Consider the following 19,805-nt stretch of genomic DNA (forward strand, 5'->3'; position numbering starts at 1 on the left):
AGTTACGAACCGCATTAGCATTACAGCAGTATGTACCGGTATGTTAGCTACGCTATCCTTACGAACTGCATTAGCATTACAGCTGTATGTACCGGTATGTTAGCTACGCTATCCTTATGAACTGCATTAGCATTACAGCAGTATGTACCGGTATGTTAGCTACGCTATCCTTATGAACTGCATTAGCATTACAGCAGTATGTACCGGTATGTTAGCTACGCTATCCTTATGAACCGCATTAGCATTACAGCAGTATGTACCGGTATGTTAGCTACGCTATCCTTACGAACCGCATTAGCATTACAGCAGTATGTACCGGTATGTTAGCTTGTTACCCAACGTTAGTTGGCTACTAATACATCAAACTTGCCAGTATATTAACTATATGTAATTCTTAGCTTAGCTAAGTGTTATAGTCGTTGTGCGTTCTCAATGGTCATTGTTAATTCTCTCTGGCTATCTTCTCCGATTTCAGAACTCTTGTCTGAGTGTACCAGAGCGCAGAATAACTGATGAATTTACGAACGCTCAACACCCGTTGAATACGGCCGGTGTCAGTAAATGTCGGCAAAAAAAGCATCATTAAATTGTTGCCAGCAGCACAGTTACAGTTACCAACGCTCTGGATAACATGAAAACAGCCTAACCAGCTCTGCTAGGGCGAGTAAAATGGTCAGAGTGGGGTGTTCTCTCATTTGTGTCTGGAAGTAGCTAGCAAGCTAGGCAACGTTAGCCAGTTAGCTTGGGTGCTTGACTGCCGTTGTGAGATCAGAACGCTCGGATAAACCCTACTCCTCGGCCAGAGCGACCAGCGTGCGTTCTGAATGCTCTGAGAGCAAAATGCTCCGAATTTACGAACGGACAATCTGACAACGCTTTGAATTTATGAACGCTCAAAGCGAACTCCAGATTGAATTTATAAACACACCCGAAGTTGTAAAATGTCTAGCTACCAATTTTTATGCTAACAAGAGGTTGCATAGCAACAGCATCAATTTCCGGAAGACAGGTGAAGAGCTAGTACACTCAACTGAAAGGATACAGTTTGTTTACAGTACACTAAAATGAACTAATAGTATATAGTATGTAGTAAGTACTCATTAAGTATGTGGTATACAGAATGTTAGTATGGGTATTCAAACACAGCTAAGCTCTCCAGTAGGTGTACTAAAACATTCAAGGGGCCATTTTCATTTATTTTTTTTATTTTTTTTAAATCGAGGTAGTGGGTCACAAACGTTGTTGCGGCTTATTAATTAATTTAATTAATTATTTAACGAACCCTAAATTAACATTATTATTTAGAGTCTGTGCCTGTCACCTTTAACACCAAATGTTACCAGTAGGTCAACAATGTCAAAATAGTTTCAATAAAATGTTAAGTTCATACTTCGCTTCATCAGCAAACAAAAAAAAGGTTGAGACGTCATGTACTCATTTTTACATTTTTTGTCATTTAGCAGACGCTCTTATCCAGAGCAACTTACAGTAGTGAATGCATACATGTTTTTCCCCGTACTGGTCCCCCGTGGGAATCAAACCCACAACCCTGGCGTTGCAAACACCATGCTCCAACTGAGCCACATGGGAGGCCGTGTACTCAGGGGCTTAGGAACCCGAAATGGATCAACTAATGTGACAAGCGCAGCTTAGAGAACTCAAACAGTGCAGCTACCTGTATAGATTCCCATTGAAGCTCCAAACAGTATGTGACTGGCCATATTGCCTGTCCTGTCTGCTGAGCAGTAGCCTTATATATATATATATACACACTCACTCTCTCTCTCTCTCTCTCAAAGATTTGTACCCGTCATTCTGTCATTGTCCATTAGGCTTTTAAAGTTGACACTGACATACACACAGCAGGCAGACCCTCAAACACACACCTAACGCACAGACAACAGCACGCTGTACGCACGCACGCACGCACGCACACACACACACACACACACACACCACCCAGAAAAGCTGCTTCTCATCTCATTATACCCATTATACCTCTGAGCTAACAGGCCACAGACGCTGACCAATCAGAACGTTGCATCGCAGACATAAAGACGCAATCAGACAAACAATTAAACAAAATAAAAAACAGAAAATTGGTGCTTATTAAGACCTTTTCACTGAACAGAATCTGTGTCACCTTTTTAACTTCTACCTTATTATGATCCTCCTCCTCATCATGGTTTTATTTAGCCAGGATGTAGTTTTATTTAGCCAGGATGTAGATTTATTAGGCCAGGATGTAGTTTTATTAGGCCAGGATGTAGTTTTATTTAGCCAGGATGTAGATTTATTAGGCCAGGATGTAGTTTTATTAGGCCAGGATGTAGTTTTATTAGGCCAGGATGTAGTTTTATTTGGCCAGGATGAAGTTTTATTTGGCCAGGATGTAGTTTTATTTAGCCAGGATGTAGTTTTATTAGGCCAGGATGTAGTTTTATTTAGCCAGGATGTAGATTTATTAGGCCAGGATGTAGTTTTATTTGGCTAGGATGTAGTTTTATTTAGCCAGGATGTAGATTTATTAGGCCAGGATGTAGTTTTATTTGGCCAGGATGAAGTTTTATTTGGCCAGGATGTAGTTTTATTTAGCCAGGTTGTAGTTTTATTTGGCCAGGATGTAGTTTTATTTGGCCAGGATGTAGTTTTATTTGGCCAGGATGAAGTTTTATTTGGCCAGGATGTAGTTTTATTAGACCAGGATGTAGTTTTATTAGACCAGGATGTAGTTTTATTAGACCAGGATGTAGTTTTATTTGGCCAGGGTGTAGTTTTATTTGGCAGGGATGTAGTTTTATTTGGCCAGGATGTAGTTTTATTTAGCCAGGATGTGGTTTATTTGGCCCCCCAAGTTTTCTGAGCAATTTTTATTTATTGTTGGATAGACTGTACAATACCCCATAATGACAATGTGAAAACAGGTTTTTAGAAATGTTAGTAAATGTATGAAAATAAACAGAAATACCACATTTACATAAGTTTTCAGACCGTTTGCAATGAGACTCGAAATTGAGCTCAGGTGCATCCTGTTTCCATTGATCATCCTTGAGATGTTTCTACAACGTGATTGGATTCCACCTGTGGTAAATTCAATTGATTGGACACGATTTGGAAAGGCACACACCTGTCTATATAAGGTCCCACAGTTGACAGCGCATGTCAGAGCAAAAACCAAGCCGTGAGGTCAAAGGAATTGTCCATAGAGCTCCGAGACAGGATTGAGTTGAGGCTCAGATCTGGGGAAGGGTACCAAAACATTTCTGCAGCATTGAAGGTCCCCAAGAACACAGTGGCCTCCATCATTCTTAAATGGAAGAAGTTTGGAACCAGCAAGACTCTTCCTAGAGCTGGCCGCCCGGCCAAACTGAGCAATCAGGGGAGAAGGGCCTTGGTCAGGGAGGTGCCCAGAACCCGATGGTCACTCTGACAGAGCTCCAGAGTTCCTCTGTGGAGATGGGAGAACTCCTTGGTCTGAATGCCAACCATCGCGTCTGGAGGAAACCTGGCACCATCCCTATGGTGAAGTATGGTGGTAGCAACATCATGCTGTGGGGATGTTTTTCGGCAGCAGGGACTGGGAGACTAGTCAGGATCGAGGGACAGGTGAACCTTTTAACAGGACAACGACCTTAAGCAAACAGCCAAAACAACGTAGGAGTGGCTTCGGGACAAGTCTCTGTGAATGTCCTTGAGTGGCCCAGCCAGAACCCGAACTTGAACCCGATCGAACATCTCTGGAGAGACCTGAAAATAGATACGCAGCGATGCTCCCCATCCAACCTGACAGAGCTTGAGAGAATCTGCAGAGAAGAATGGGAGAAACTTCCCAAATACAGGTGTGCCAAGCTTATAGCGTCAAAGCTGTCATCAAGGCAAAGGGTGGCTACTTTAAAGAAATCTAATATATAAAATATATTTTGATTTGTTTAACACTTTTTTGGTTACTACATGATTCCATACGTGTTATTTCATAGTTTTGATGTCTTCACTGTTATTCTACAATGTAGAAAATAGTAAAAATAAAGAAAAACCCTTGAATGAGTAGGTGTGTCCAAACTTTTAACTGTGTAAATGTGATTTTGAAAGTTTGTGATTTTTAATAAACTTACAAAAATGTATAAAAAACTGTTTTTGCTTTGTCATTGTGGGGTATTGTGTGTAGATTGATGAGTATTTTTTATTCAGTTTAGAATAAGGCTGTAACGTAACAAAATGTGGAAAAAGTCAAGGGGTCTGAATACTTTCTGAATGCACTGTATTTGATCGCATACAAGCAAGATTTTAAATAATTATGTTGTAGTCAAATATTCTATATGTTTGGGCTTCTTGCGGTCAATTCACAGTCGACAAATGATTTGTAATTACGTTCCAGTCTCCCAACCATCCGTTCAAGAAAAAAAAAAATCGGACCGCGGCTGAACCTAGTTGATGATCCCTCCCCCCCTCCTCCTCCCCCTCCTCTCCTCCTCCTCCTCTCCCCCTCCTCCTCTACCCCTCCTCCTCCCCCTCCTCTCCTCCTCCTCCTCTCCCCCTCCTCCTCTACCCCTCCTCCTCCTCCTCCCCCCCTCCTCCTCCTCCTCCTCTACCCCTCCTCCCCCTCCTCCTCCTCCCCCTCCTCCTCTACCCCTCCTCCTCTACCCCTCCTCCTCCTCTCCCTCCTTCCTCCTCCCCCCCTCCTCCTCCTCCTCCTCCTCCTCCTCCTCCTCTCCTACCTCTTTGGTTCTGTCCAGTTCATTGTGTAGAGCCTGGTTAGAGATCTCCACCTCGATGATTCTCTGTCTCAGCAGCTCATTCTCATCTTCGGCCCTGGTCCTCTTGTCTTCTACATTCTCCAGCTCGTTGTGCAGACGCACTGACACATCTTTGGCCACCTGCACGGGGACACAGTCACACGGGGACACAGTCACATGGGGACATGTGTGACAATAACAAGTCCTAAAGACATTGAGGTCATGAAACACACAGATGAACAAAGTACAAGGACACTCGTCAACAACACGTACCTTCTGGTCCTGTTCCAGGTTGGGCCACTCGTCAACAACACGTACCTTCTGGTCCAGTTCCAGGTTGGGCCACTCGTCAACAACACGTACCTTCTGGTCCTGTTCCAGGTTGGGCCACTCGTCAACAACACGTACCTTCTGGTCCTGTTCCAGGTTGGGCCACTCGTCAACAACACGTACCTTCTGGTCCAGTTCCAGGTTGGGCCACTCGTCAACAACACGTACCTTCTGGTCCAGTTCCAGGTTGGGCCACTCGTCAACAACACGTACCTTCTGGTCCCCCTCCAGGTTGGGCCACTCGTCAACAACACGTACCTTAAGGTCCAGTTCCAGGTTGGGCCACTCGTCAACAACACGTACCTTCTGGTCCAATTCCAGGTTGGGCCACTCGTCAACAACACGTACCTTCTGGTCCTGTTCCAGGTTGGGCCACTCGTCAACAACACGTACCTTCTGGTCCAGTTCCAGGTTGGGCCACTCGTCAACAACACGTACCTTCTGGTCCCCCTCCAGGTTGGGCCACTCGTCAACAACACGTACCTTCTGGTCCCCCTCCAGGTTGGGCCACTCGTCAACAACACGTACCTTCTGGTCCAGTTCCAGGTTGGGCCACTCGTCAACAACACGTACCTTCTGGTCCAGTTCCAGGTTGGGCCACTCGTCAACAACACGTACCTTCTGGTCCTGTTCCAGGTTGGGCCACTCGTCAACAACACGTACCTTCTGGTCCAGTTCCAGGTTGGGCCACTCGTCAACAACACGTACCTTCTGGTCCAGTTCCAGGTTGGGCCACTCGTCAACAACACGTACCTTCTGGTCCTGTTCCAGGTTGGGCCACTCGTCAACAACACGTACCTTCTGGTCCTGTTCCAGGTTGGGCCACTCGTCAACAACACGTACCTTCTGGTCCAGTTCCAGGTTGGGCCACTCGTCAACAACACGTACCTTCTGGTCCCCCTCCAGGTTGGGCCACTCGTCAACAACACGTACCTTAAGGTCCAGTTCCAGGTTGGGCCACTCGTCAACAACACGTACCTTCTGGTCCTGTTCCAGGTTGGGCCACTCGTCAACAACACGTACCTTGAGGTCCTGTTCCAGGTTGCGTAGCAGTTCTCCATCTACATGTCCAGTCTGGGCCACTCTGAGGCTCTTCTGCTCCGCTTTCCGGAGACGGTACTGAAGGATCCGACACTTCTTGTTGGAGCGGTCCAGCTCCCTGCGTAACTCCTGCACCTGGTACACCTCCTCTTCCAGGTAACTGTCCCGTGCCTCCTCCATCTCCGCACGCAGCTCCTCCACTTCATCCTGAGAAGAGAGGGAGAGGGAGAGGGATAGAGAGAGAGAAAGAGAGAAAGAGAGAGAAAGAGAGAGAAAGAGAGAGAAAGAGAGAGAAAGAGAGAGAAAGAGAGAGAAAAGAGAGAAGAGAGAGAAAGAGAGAGAAAGAGAGAGAAAGAGAGAGAAAGAGAGAGAGAGAGAGAGAGAGAGAGAGAGAGAGAGAGAGAGAGAGAAAGAGAGAGAAAGAGAAAGAGAGAGAGAGAGAAAGAGAGAGAGAGAGAAAGAGAGAGAGAGAGAAAGAGAGAGAGAGAGAAAAGAGAGAGACATCTTTCTCTGACATCTGGAATCAAGGACTCATAACCCCAATCTTTAAGAACGGAGACAAATTTGACCCTAACAATTACAGAGGCATTTGTGTGAACAGTAACCTGGGGAAGGTTTTCTGTAGTATTATAAATGTAAGAGTTCTAAACTTCCTTAATAAGCACAATGTCTTGAGTAAAAGCCAAATTGGATTTATACCAAAACATCGCACAACTGATCATATTTACACCTTACACACCCTGATAGATAAACATGTCCACCAAAATAATACCAAAATATACGCTTGCTTTATCGACTTCCAAAAAGCATTCGATTATATTTGGCATACAGGACTGTTCTACAAAGTTATTGAAAGTGGTGTAGGGGGTAAAACATATGACATAATTAAATCAATGTATACTGGCAATACGTGCAGCATTAAAATTGGTAAGAAAAGAACAGAATTCTTTAACCACGGGCGGGGCCTTTGTCAGGGTTGCAATCTGAGCCCTGCACTCTTCAATATTTACAATAACGAATTGGCCACTATTCTAGAAAAATCCTCAGCCCCTGGTGTTAGTCTCCACAATTCAGAAGTTAAATGCCTACTCTTCACAGATGACCTATGCCTGCTGTCACCCACAGCACATGGCCTACAGCAGAGCCTGGACCTGCGAGAGCAGTACTGCCAGACCTGGGCCCTGGCAGTAACCCCAAAAATACTAAAATAATGATTTTCCAGAGAAGATCCAGATCTCAGGGAATTAGACCAAAGTTCTCAATTGGTACAAAATATATAGAGTACTGTACACACTACAATTACTTAGGTTTAAAAATAAGCTCAACTGGACACCTTAATGATGTGGTGAATGAACTGAGAGAGAAAGCACGCAGGGCATTCTACGCCATTAAAAAGCAAATTCAAATTGAAATACCTATTAAAATTTGGCTAAAACTAATTGAATATGTCATTGAACCAATTGCACTTTATGGCAGCGAGGTGAGGGGTCCACTTGCAAAACAAGATTTCATCAAATGGGACAAACACCCCATTGAAACCCTACATGCAGAGTTCTGTAAGATTCTCCTACATGTCCAGAGGAAAACTACAAAAATGCATGCAGGGCAGAATTAGGCCAACATCCACTAATAATAAAAACTCAAAAAAGAGCAATTAAGTTTTGGAAACATCTAAAATACAGTGACCCCCTCTCATATCATTACCAAGCCCTGCAATGCCAAGAGCTGAACAAAGAAAAGAGTCCCCTCATCCAGCTGGTCCTGGGGCTGAGTTCACAAACCTGTTCTACTAACACACTGAAGCCTCAGGACCCTCATCCAGCTGGTCCTGGGGCTGAGTTCACAAACCTGTTCTACTAACACACTGAAGCCTCAGGACCCTCATCCAGCTGGTCCTGGGGCTGAGTTCACAAACCTGTTCTACTAACACACTGAAGCCTCAGGACCCTCATCCAGCTGGTCCTGGGGCTGAGTTCACAAACCTGCTCTACTAACACACTGAAGCCTCAGGACCAGAACATCCAATCAATCAGAATAAACCAAATTACAACACAGTCAAAACAAAACTACATTGCTTATTGGGAAACACAAGCACAAACACAAAGCAAAATGCAGTGCTATCTGGCCCTAAATCGACAGTACACCGTGGCTAAATATTTGACCATGGTTACTGATCAAAATCTTACAAAAACCTTGACAAAGTACAGGCTCAGTGAGCACAGCCTTGCCATTGAGAAGGGTAGACACAGGAAAACCTGGCTCCCTTGTAACGCCCTGGCCATAGAGAGGGGTTTTTGTTCTTTATTTTGGTTAGGCCAGAGTGTTACATTGGGTGGGCGTTCTATGTTCTGTTTCTATGTGTTTGTATTTCTTTGTTTTGGGCCGTGTGTGGCTCCCAATCAGGCACAGCTGAAGTTCGTTGCTGTTGATTGGGAGTCACACATAAGTGCATGTTTTTCCGTTGGGGTTTTGTGGGTAATTGTTTCTGTTTAGTGTGTTTCACCTGACAGGACTGTGTTGGCTGTCAGTTCCTTGTTTTTGTTTGAATAGTGTTACGGCAATAATTAAATATGTTGAACACTAACTCCGCTGCGTTTTGATCTTCTTCCGACGACAGCCCTTACATCCCTGTAGAGGAAAGGCTGTGCAACCACTGCACAACAGCAGAACCTGAGACGGAGCTGCATTTCCTGACAAAATGTCAAAAATATAAAACAATTAGAGAGTGTCATTTTCCGAAATTTGAAACCCTTATTCAAGGTTTCAAAGACCTCTCTGATGAGGATAGGCTCCCCGTCCTGTTGGGGGAGGAGACAGAGAGCTGTGGGTTGGCAGCGCACTACATTGCTGCCTGCCATAAGATGAGGGACAGTGTCTGACAGACCAATCAACCTGCACATGTCCTCTACTGTATGATTATTGTTATTGTTCAATGTATGGTTATTTTGACCCTTGGTTATTGTTGTTACTGTTGTCCCGTTGACAATTTTGATTCTCATTTTTATTTATTTTTTATATTGTAAATATCCAAAGTAAGCTTTGGCAATATGTACATTGTTACGTCATGCCAATAAAGCGAATTGAATTGAATTGAATTGAGAGAAAGAGAGAAAGAGAGAGAAAGAGAGAGAGAGAGAGAAAGAGAGAGAGAGAGTGTTTACCGTTCATCTTCCAAGAGATGTTTTAAACCAGTTGACCTTCATCTCTAAGACTGACTCAATGCTTTTTCTGTTCATTGTATATCTCCCCACATACAGTACACAGCTTGACTGACACACAAAAGAGTTACACAGAGAGACACACAGAGAGAGGAGAGATACACAGGGACACACAGAGAGACACCCAGAGACACACAGACACACACAGAGACACCCAGAGACACACAGAGAGGAGAGACACACAGAGACACACAGAGAGAGGAGAGGCACACAGAGAGAGGAGAGACACACAGAGACACACAGACACACAGAGACACACAGAGAGAGGAGACACACAGAGACACACAGACACACAGAAACACACAGAGAGAGGAGAGACACACACAGACACAAAGAGACACACAGACACACACAGACACACACAGACACACACAGAGACACACAGAGACACACAGAGAGAGGAGAGACACAGGGACACACAGAGACACACAATGAGAGGAGAGACACACAGAGACACAGAGAGAGGAGAGACACAGGGACACACAGGACACACACAGAGACACACAGAGAGAGGAGAGACACAGGGACACACAGACACACAGAGACACACAGAGACACACAATGAGAGGAGACACACAGGGACACACAGAGACACAGAGAGAGAGGAGAGACACAGAGACACACAATGAGAGGAGAGACACAGAGACACACAGAGACACACAGCGACACACAGAGACACACAGATATCTTACATCAATAGACAGATAAGATACATTGATTCAGTCTGTGTGATGATAGGCCTCTCTGAGATTTAAAAAAAAGAGCTTTCATGGTTGTCGTTGTTAATGTAAAAGTAGTAGTTTTTAACAACATTAGTAAATCCTTTCTACGCTGTTATTAGCTTTGACGGTCAATCAAGTATTCAGTTACTGAGCTAGTCTTGTGTTTGGCATTTGATGCACACGGTGGATAGCGACTGTTCTGGAATCTGCTTGTCAACACACTGACTTGAAGCAGAAAGGGTGATTAGTGTAACAGTTGTCAATGTGTGATACATCACAATGCTGATGACATGATCCTAAACACTATCAACCCATACTGATAAAGACACACGGGCCTATAGCCTCTAACGCCATGTGCTTCTGCACTTTCATTTATCTTCCTTTTTCTGTCCATCCCAAATAATCAATAACCTCTTCATGTTTGTCTTTGTGAAGGTATTATGTTGCAGGAAGGGAAGAGAGAAGACTGAACTGCGCTTGTGTTGTGGGGTGGAGAGATGGAGAGATGGAGAGAAGAGAGAGACAGAAGTGGGAAGAGGACAGAGGGAGGAGAGGAGAGGAGAGGAGAGGAGAGGAGATAGGGAGTGTGACTGTGGCCCCAGCTGGCAGACTAACAGACAGAGATAGACAGACAGACTGACAGAGAAAAACACAGAATTGTTTGAACCTCTGACAACACATGGGACATTTGACAGTTATCAGTCCTATGGGACTGGCCCATTATGAAGAGAAGAGAGGAGAGGAGAGGAGAGGAGAGGAGAGGAGAGGAGAGGAGAGGAGAGGAGAGGAGAGGAGAGGAGAGGAGGGGAGAGGATGAGGAGGGGAGAGGAGAGGAGAGGAGAGGAGAGGAGAGGAGAGGATGAGGAGGGGAGAGGAGAGGAGAGGAGAGGAGAGGAGAGGAGAGAGGAGAGGAGAGGAGAGGAGAGGAGAGGAGAGGAGAGGAGAGGAGAGGAGAGGAGGGGCGAGGATGAGGAGGGGAGAGGAGAGGAGAGGAGAGGAGAGGAGAGGAGAGGAGAGAGGAGGAGAGGAGAGGAGGAGCTAAAGTAGATTATAGCTTTATGAACAGAGAGCTGTGATCAAGTTAGGACAGTCCCAGTGACAGACACGATGCATATGAATTCATCCATCCATTTAACTGAAACTGGAAAATGATGCCGCATTATCCTCTTTCCTCCTCCTCTTCCTCCTCCCCAACTTCTTATCTGAATATATAACCTACATAGCCTAAAGCCCATGTTGGGGAAAATGGTTCATTTGAACATTTGAAATTGGATTTCATGTAGCAAGAGAAGAGTCTTTCAGATGTCCAATTTATAGGAAATATATTTTTGACCATTCAAAATATATTTAATTTAGAGAAGAGATGTTTTTTTGACCACTCAAAATCTATTTAATTTAGAGGACAGATATTTTTTGACCATTTTTTTTTTTAAACGATGAGATTAAAGATCATTATTGTGTTACCATGTTGTTTTTTTCGTGATGAAAGACATGTCATTGGGATTTAAAGGATGAGAACAGAAATGACCTGATGGTACATCATGTCCCAAACAGACTTCTAGGTTCCTACACACTACCAGAGGGTAGTCAACTACATCAACAGGAGTCATCAGGGAAAAGCAGGTAAATGTCTCTGCAAACCAACAGTGAGGATCTGAAGTGACACCAAAACAGTAATACAGTGAATCATTGGCTGCATATTTAACACTATTAATCAACGAGGCTATTACTGTGAAGGCAGCATATACTGACTCGGTGATGCAGAAACAACAGCATGGATTTACACACGATCTTTTTGCCATAGATAAGACACAATGTGATAACTTTGGGTGAAATACAAATCATTCCCGCATGTGTTTACCTTGAGGTAGTCGTTTTCAGAACGAAGGTCTTCAATTTCCCGTATCAAATCCTCCTCGGTTATCTCCTCGCTGCGTTCCAGTTTTATAAATGGTGCGCTTGTGGATGATTTCTCCGGTTTACTTCTATCTCCCCGGTGACCGAGAGCACCTGGCCCTGGAGCCTGAGACATACCGTCTTTCCCCGCTGCTGCTGCTGCCACTACCGCACCCTCCGCGCTACCCTCCGCGGTGCGCAATGAAGCCCCACCACTACAACCTGCCGCGTCTGTTGCTCCTGATGCCTGCAGAGGATAATCCGCTCCCACATGATCCCTGTCGCTGGCCCCAGAGCCCCCGGACTCCCCATCGCTGCTGGCGGCCTCGGTCAGGCGTTGTTCGTCTGATAAGGGCTCAGAGGGACAGTCGGAGAGATCGGAGTTGCTGTCCGTCTGACTGACCCTGCCGACAGGAATAGCACCGGTTGGGACGCGGATTGGTGAGCCGTGGCTGACGGGGCGGTGGTGAGACGCGGTCAGAGTGGCTATTTTACTCTTCCTGGTTTTGAGGGCGAGGTGTGGACTGCTGTCCGAGGTGGGTTTACTGGCGGTGGTCGTTTTATGTTCCGAGGTTGCATGTTGGATGATCTTAACAGTCTTTTTCGTGACTGTGGAGGACTTGGTGCTGTGACTTTTCACCGCGGTTGTTTTGTTATCCTTCGCTCCGGTTGGGGTGCGCCTGGTGATGCGGTTTTGATTGGATGACACGGGAACATGAGAAGAGTGCTGATGCTTGGTCAGTTTAGGGGATTTTGGTACGATAACTGTTGGTTTGGGCGAGGAGCGGGAGGAAGAGTGAACATCCTTCGGGACCGGCCTGGCCGGAGACGGTACTCGGTTTAACCGTTTCTTCTCCAACTGGTGGTTTGGCGGTTTGGTGGATTCGCCGGATCCGGAGCTCTCCATGTTACAACCTCCAGACGACACCGGTGGAGGGGAGGAGGAGGAGGGTGAGTGAAGAAGAAATGTTCAGTCCACAACACACAGAAAGAATACCCTTGACAGGCGACAGCAGAAACACGGTCCTGTCTCCTCGTGATTCTTCTCATCACTCCCGGTTGGTGACGCTCACCCGGGACGGTCCTTTATTCCATTCCGTTGGTTAGATAGATGATCCTACATTCACCAGGTTGTCATTGTGCTCAGCTCTATGATAGTAGCCTGGCGGCTCTCTGCTCTTCCTCCTTGAATGAAGGAATCGCTTCAAACCGATGTCGTATTGTACAAACCGGTATTTGCGGTGTCGCTGGTTGTAAAGTGTAATGGTTTGGATTATGAATCCAGCCGTTTTCTTATTCCCTGATATGATTCCTTCATTCCTCCATGTCGTCCTCTCTCTCTCTCTCGGCCCCCTGTCTGTCCGTGTGTCAGTTCCCCTAGTCCTTCTCCCGTCCTCATTCCTTCCGTCTATCTGACAGGGGAAAATCTGCAGTCGCTTCCGTCTGGAGCCTGACGCCGGCCGTGCGGTGGTTGCTACCAGGGCGCATGCGCGTTATTTCTCACAAATACCGAAAACACCCTCGTTTTTTTTTTTTAAACGGCACCCAGGTCAGACGTGCCTTCGTGCGCATGTCCCAATATCACACACTTAGTCACGCACGGGAGACAAACTTAAATCTCTATGGAGGGACACTGCATTTCGACTTAATGGAGAGCAAAGCCAATGGAAGGTGGTCTAACTGTGAAACAGCAGCATGCATCAATACATTGAACAACAGAGCAGTTTGGGTAATAAATATATATCTTTATTCGCACTTCATTAGTTAAAGAACGCCCCAAAAAATAAAAATGATCAATAACAAAATCCACTTCAAAACATGACAACTGGTTTTTATTTTCCAAATAACTCAAAACTTGTTTAATATAAAAGCAGGTTTGAGGTCAATTCATATTGAAGTCAGTCAATTCAGGAAGTAAACTGTAATACCAATTCAATAATAAAAAAAGGGCATCTGTTTACAATTACTTCGAAGATGAAAAAAAAAAACATTTATATGAAAACTTATTTAAATTATTATTTTTTTTAAAATTCATATCACTTCCTTAAGTGACTGACTTTAATACAAAACAAACCACAACTCTAATACATAGTACGGCCTTTCATGTTTAAAAAGATGGACTCTGCAGCAGGGGAAACATGGCCGCTGTCCGCCCCCCCCAGCGGCGGTGTTATTGGTTTTATTTTGTTGATGAAGCCGTGGTGAGGAGCATCAAGGGAAAATAACAGTACATATGGCTGCTGTTCTAATCGCACGTGCAATGATGTCAGAGGGAGAAAAAAAACTGTTGGTTGTTTGCAAATCACTTTGTTGTTGTTGTTCTAATATCTCAAACAGACGTGGCAGTTTGAGATATTACAGCTTTAAAAAGGATGCGTGTCCAGGTAACTGCTAAAACTAAAGGAAACACCAGCATAAAGTAACATAATAGGCCAATCCCTCTCCTCTTCTGAACCCCCACCACCAGAGGACAGATAGACATCTCTATAGAACAGAGAGGATAGATAGACATCTGAACAGAGAGGATAGATAGACATCTGAACAGAGATGGTTATAGTGTGATACCAGAGAGGATAGATAGACATCTCTATAGAACAGAGAGGATAGATAGACATCTGAACAGAGATGGTTATAGTGTGATACCAGAGAGGATAGATAGACATCTGAACAGAGATGGTTATAGTGATACCAGAGAGGATAGATAGACATCTGAACAGAGATGGTTATAGTGATGATACCAGAGAGGATAGATAGACATCTGAACAGAGATGGTTATAGTGTTATACCAGAGAGGATAGATAGACATCTGAACAGAGATGGTTATAGTGTGATGATACCAGAGAGGATAGATAGACATCTGAACAGAGATGGTTATAGTGTGATGATACCAGAGAGGATAGATAGACATCTGAACAGAGATGGTTATAGTGTGATACCAGAGAGGATAGACAGACATCTGAACAGAGATGGTTACAGTGTGATACCAGAGAGGATAGATAGACATCTGAACAGAGATGGTTATAGTGATGATACCAGAGAGGATAGATAGACATCTGAACAGAGATGGTTATAGTGTGATGATACCAGAGAGGATAGATAGACATCTGAACAGAGATGGTTATAGTGTGATGATACCAGAGAGGATAGATAGACATCTGAACAGAGATGGTTATAGTGTGATGATACCAGAGAGGATAGATAGACATCTGAACAGAGATGGTTATAGTGTGATACCAGAGAGGATAGATAGACATCTGAACAGAGATGGTTATAGTGTGATACCAGAGAGGATAGATAGACATCTGAACAGAGATGGTTATAGTGATACCAGAGAGGATAGATAGACATCTGAACAGAGATGGTTATAGTGATGATACCAGAGAGGATAGATAGACATCTGAACAGAGATGGTTATAGTGATGATACCAGAGAGGATAGATAGACATCTGAACAGAGATGGTTATAGTGATGATACCAGAGAGGATAGATAGACATCTGAACAGAGATGGTTATAGTGTGATGATACCAGAGAGGATAGATAGACATCTGAACAGAGATGGTTATAGTGTGATGATACCAGAGAGGATAGATAGACATCTGAACAGAGATGGTTATAGTGTGATGATACCAGAGAGGATAGATAGACATCTGAACAGAGATGGTTATAGTGTGATACCAGAGAGGATAGACAGACATCTGAACAGAGATGGTTACAGTGTGATACCAGAGAGGATAGATAGACATCTGAACAGAGATGGTTATAGTGATGATACCAGAGAGGATAGATAGACATCTGAACAGAGATGGTTATAGTGTGATACCAGAGAGGATAGACATCTGAACAGAGATGGTTATAGTGTGATAACAGAGAGGATAGACATCTGAACAGAGATGGTTATAGTGATGATACCAGAGAGGATAGATAGACATCTGAACAGAGATGGTTATAGTGTGATACCAGAGAGGATAGATAGACATCTGAACAGAGATGGTTATAGTGTGTTGATACCAGAGAGGATAGATAGACATCTGAACAGAGATGGTTATAGTGTGTTGATACCAGAGAGGATAGATAGACATCTGAACAGAGATGGTTATAGTGTGATACCAGAGAGGATAGATAGACATCTGAACAGAGATGGTTATAGTGTGATACCAGAGAGGATAGATAGACATCTGAACAGAGATGGTTATAGTGATGATACCAGAGAGGATAGATAGACATCTGAACAGAGATGGTTATAGTGTGATACCAGAGAGGATAGATAGACATCTGAACAGAGATGGTTATAGTGTGGTGATACCAGAGAGGATAGATAGACATCTGAACAGAGATGGTTATAGTGTGATGATACCAGAGAGGATAGATAGACATCTGAACAGAGATGGTTATAGTGTGATACCAGAGAGGATAGATAGACATCTGAACAGAGATGGTTATAGTGATGATACCAGAGAGGATAGATAGACATCTGAACAGAGATGGTTATAGTGTGATACCAGAGAGGATAGATAGACATCTGAACAGAGATGGTTATAGTGATACCAGAGAGGATAGATAGACATCTGAACAGAGATGGTTATAGTGTGATACCAGAGAGGATAGATAGACATCTGAACAGAGATGGTTATAGTGGTGATACCAGAGAGGATAGATAGACATCTGAACAGAGATGGTTATAGTGTGATGATACCAGAGAGGATAGATAGACATCTGAACAGAGATGGTTATAGTGTGATGATACCAGAGAGGATAGATAGACATCTGAACAGAGATGGTTATAGTGTGATACCAGAGAGGATAGATAGACATCTGAACAGAGATGGTTATAGTGATACCAGAGAGGATAGATAGACATCTGAACAGAGATGGTTATAGTGTGATGATACCAGAGAGGATAGATAGACATCTGAACAGAGATGGTTATAGTGTGATGATACCAGAGAGGATAGATAGACATCTGAACAGAGATGGTTATAGTGTGATGATACCAGAGAGGATAGATAGACATCTGAACAGAGATGGTTATAGTGATACCAGAGAGGATAGATAGACATCTGAACAGAGATGGTTATAGTGTGATGATACCAGAGAGGATAGATAGACATCTGAACAGAGATGGTTATAGTGTGATGATACCAGAGAGGATAGATAGACATCTGAACAGAGATGGTTATAGTGATGATACCAGAGAGGATAGATAGACATCTGAACAGAGATGGTTATAGTGTGATACCAGAGAGGATAGATAGACATCTGAACAGAGATGGTTATAGTGATACCAGAGAGGATAGATAGACATCTGAACAGAGATGGTTATAGTGTGATACCAGAGAGGATAGATAGACATCTGAACAGAGATGGTTATAGTGGTGATACCAGAGAGGATAGATAGACATCTGAACAGAGATGGTTATAGTGTGATGATACCAGAGAGGATAGATAGACATCTGAACAGAGATGGTTATAGTGATGATACCAGAGAGGATAGATAGACATCTGAACAGAGATGGTTATAGTGTGATACCAGAGAGGATAGATAGACATCTGAACAGAGATGGTTATAGTGTGATACCAGAGAGGATAGATAGACATCTGAACAGAGATGGTTATAGTGTGATACCAGAGAGGATAGATAGACATCTGAACAGAGATGGTTATAGTGGTGATACCAGAGAGGATAGATAGACATCTGAACAGAGATGGTTATAGTGTGATGATACCAGAGAGGATAGATAGACATCTGAACAGAGATGGTTATAGTGTGATACCAGAGAGGATAGATAGACATCTGAACAGAGATGGTTATAGTGTGATACCAGAGAGGATAGATAGACATCTGAACAGAGATGGTTATAGTGATACCAGAGAGGATAGATAGACATCTGAACAGAGATGGTTATAGTGTGATGATACCAGAGAGGATAGATAGACATCTGAACAGAGATGGTTATAGTGATGATACCAGAGAGGATAGATAGACATCTGAACAGAGATGGTTATAGTGTGATGATACCAGAGAGGATAGATAGACATCTGAACAGAGATGGTTATAGTGTGATACCAGAGAGGATAGATAGACATCTGAACAGAGATGGTTATAGTGATACCAGAGAGGATAGATAGACATCTGAACAGAGATGGTTATAGTGTGATGATACCAGAGAGGATAGATAGACATCTGAACAGAGATGGTTATAGTGATGATACCAGAGAGGATAGATAGACATCTGAACAGAGATGGTTATAGTGATGATACCAGAGAGGATAGATAAACATCTGAACAGAGATGGTTATAGTGATGATACCAGAGAGGATAGATAGACATCTGAACAGAGATGGTTATAGTGATGATACCAGAGAGGATAGATAAACATCTGAACAGAGATGGTTATAGTGTGATACCAGAGAGGATAGATAGACATCTGAACAGAGATGGTTATAGTGTGATACCAGAGAGGATAGATAGACATCTGAAAAGAGATGGTTATAGTGTGATACCAGAGAGGATAGATAGACATCTGAACAGAGATGGTTATAGTGTGATACCAGAGAGGATAGATAGACATCTGAACAGAGATGGTTATAGTGTGATGATACCAGAGAGGATAGATAGACATCTGAACAGAGATGGTTATAGTGATGATACCAGAGAGGATAGATAGACATCTGAACAGAGATGGTTATAGTGTGATACCAGAGAGGATAGATAGACATCTGAACAGAGATGGTTATAGTAATGATACCAGAGAGGATAGATAGACATCTGAACAGAGATGGTTATAGTGTGATACCAGAGAGGATAGATAGACATCTGAACAGAGATGGTTATAGTGTTGATACCAGAGAGGATAGATAGACATCTGAACAGAGATGGTTATAGTGATGATACCAGAGAGGATAGATAGACATCTGAACAGAGATGGTTATAGTGTGATGATACCAGAGAGGATAGATAGACATCTGAACAGAGATGGTTATAGTGTGATACCAGAGAGGATAGATAGACATCTGAACAGAGATGGTTATAGTGATACCAGAGAGGATAGATAGACATCTGAACAGAGATGGTTATAGTGATGATACCAGAGAGGATAGATAGACATCTGAACAGAGATGGTTATAGTGTGATACCAGAGAGGATAGATAGACATCTGAACAGAGATGGTTATAGTGATACCAGAGAGGATAGATAGACATCTGAACAGAGATGGTTATAGTGTGATACCAGAGAGGATAGATAGACATCTGAACAGAGATGGTTATAGTGGTGATACCAGAGAGGATAGATAGACATCTGAACAGAGATGGTTATAGTGTGATGATACCAGAGAGGATAGATAGACATCTGAACAGAGATGGTTATAGTGATGATACCAGAGAGGATAGATAGACATCTGAACAGAGATGGTTATAGTGTGATGATACCAGAGAGGATAGATAGACATCTGAACAGAGATGGTTATAGTGTGATACCAGAGAGGATAGATAGACATCTGAACAGAGATGGTTATAGTGATACCAGAGAGGATAGATAGACATCTGAACAGAGATGGTTATAGTGTGATGATACCAGAGAGGATAGATAGACATCTGAACAGAGATGGTTATAGTGATGATACCAGAGAGGATAGATAGACATCTGAACAGAGATGGTTATAGTGATGATACCAGAGAGGATAGATAAACATCTGAACAGAGATGGTTATAGTGTGATACCAGAGAGGATAGATAGACATCTGAACAGAGATGGTTATAGTGTGATACCAGAGAGGATAGATCGACATCTGAAAAGAGATGGTTATAGTGTGATACCAGAGAGGATAGATAGACATCTGAACAGAGATGGTTATAGTGTGATACC

General features: G+C 43.5%; 1 protein-coding gene across 4 annotated transcripts in view; it reads right to left on the reverse strand.

Moving 5' to 3' along the window:
• Positions 1-14,546, reverse strand: part of LOC115170208 (microtubule cross-linking factor 1) — a 126,844-nt gene extending 112,298 nt beyond the window's left edge. For 3 of the 4 annotated variants that reach the window (XM_029726601.1, XM_029726600.1, XM_029726602.1), the window contains exons 1-3: positions 11,906-14,546; positions 6,087-6,311; positions 4,716-4,874 (exon numbers count right to left, since the gene is read on the reverse strand). In XM_029726601.1, the coding sequence (XP_029582461.1) occupies positions 4,716-4,874; positions 6,087-6,311; positions 11,906-12,847 (1,326 nt within the window). In that variant the 5' untranslated portion in view covers positions 12,848-14,546. The remainder of the gene's footprint in view (positions 1-4,715; positions 4,875-6,086; positions 6,312-11,905) is intronic. The other variant, XM_029726603.1, reaches the window with a different exon arrangement.
• Between the last annotated feature and the right edge of the window lie 5,259 nt (positions 14,547-19,805).

The sequence above is a fragment of the Salmo trutta genome, chromosome 31, assembly GCF_901001165.1.
Source record: "Salmo trutta chromosome 31, fSalTru1.1, whole genome shotgun sequence".
Classification (NCBI taxonomy): domain Eukaryota; kingdom Metazoa; phylum Chordata; class Actinopteri; order Salmoniformes; family Salmonidae; genus Salmo; species Salmo trutta.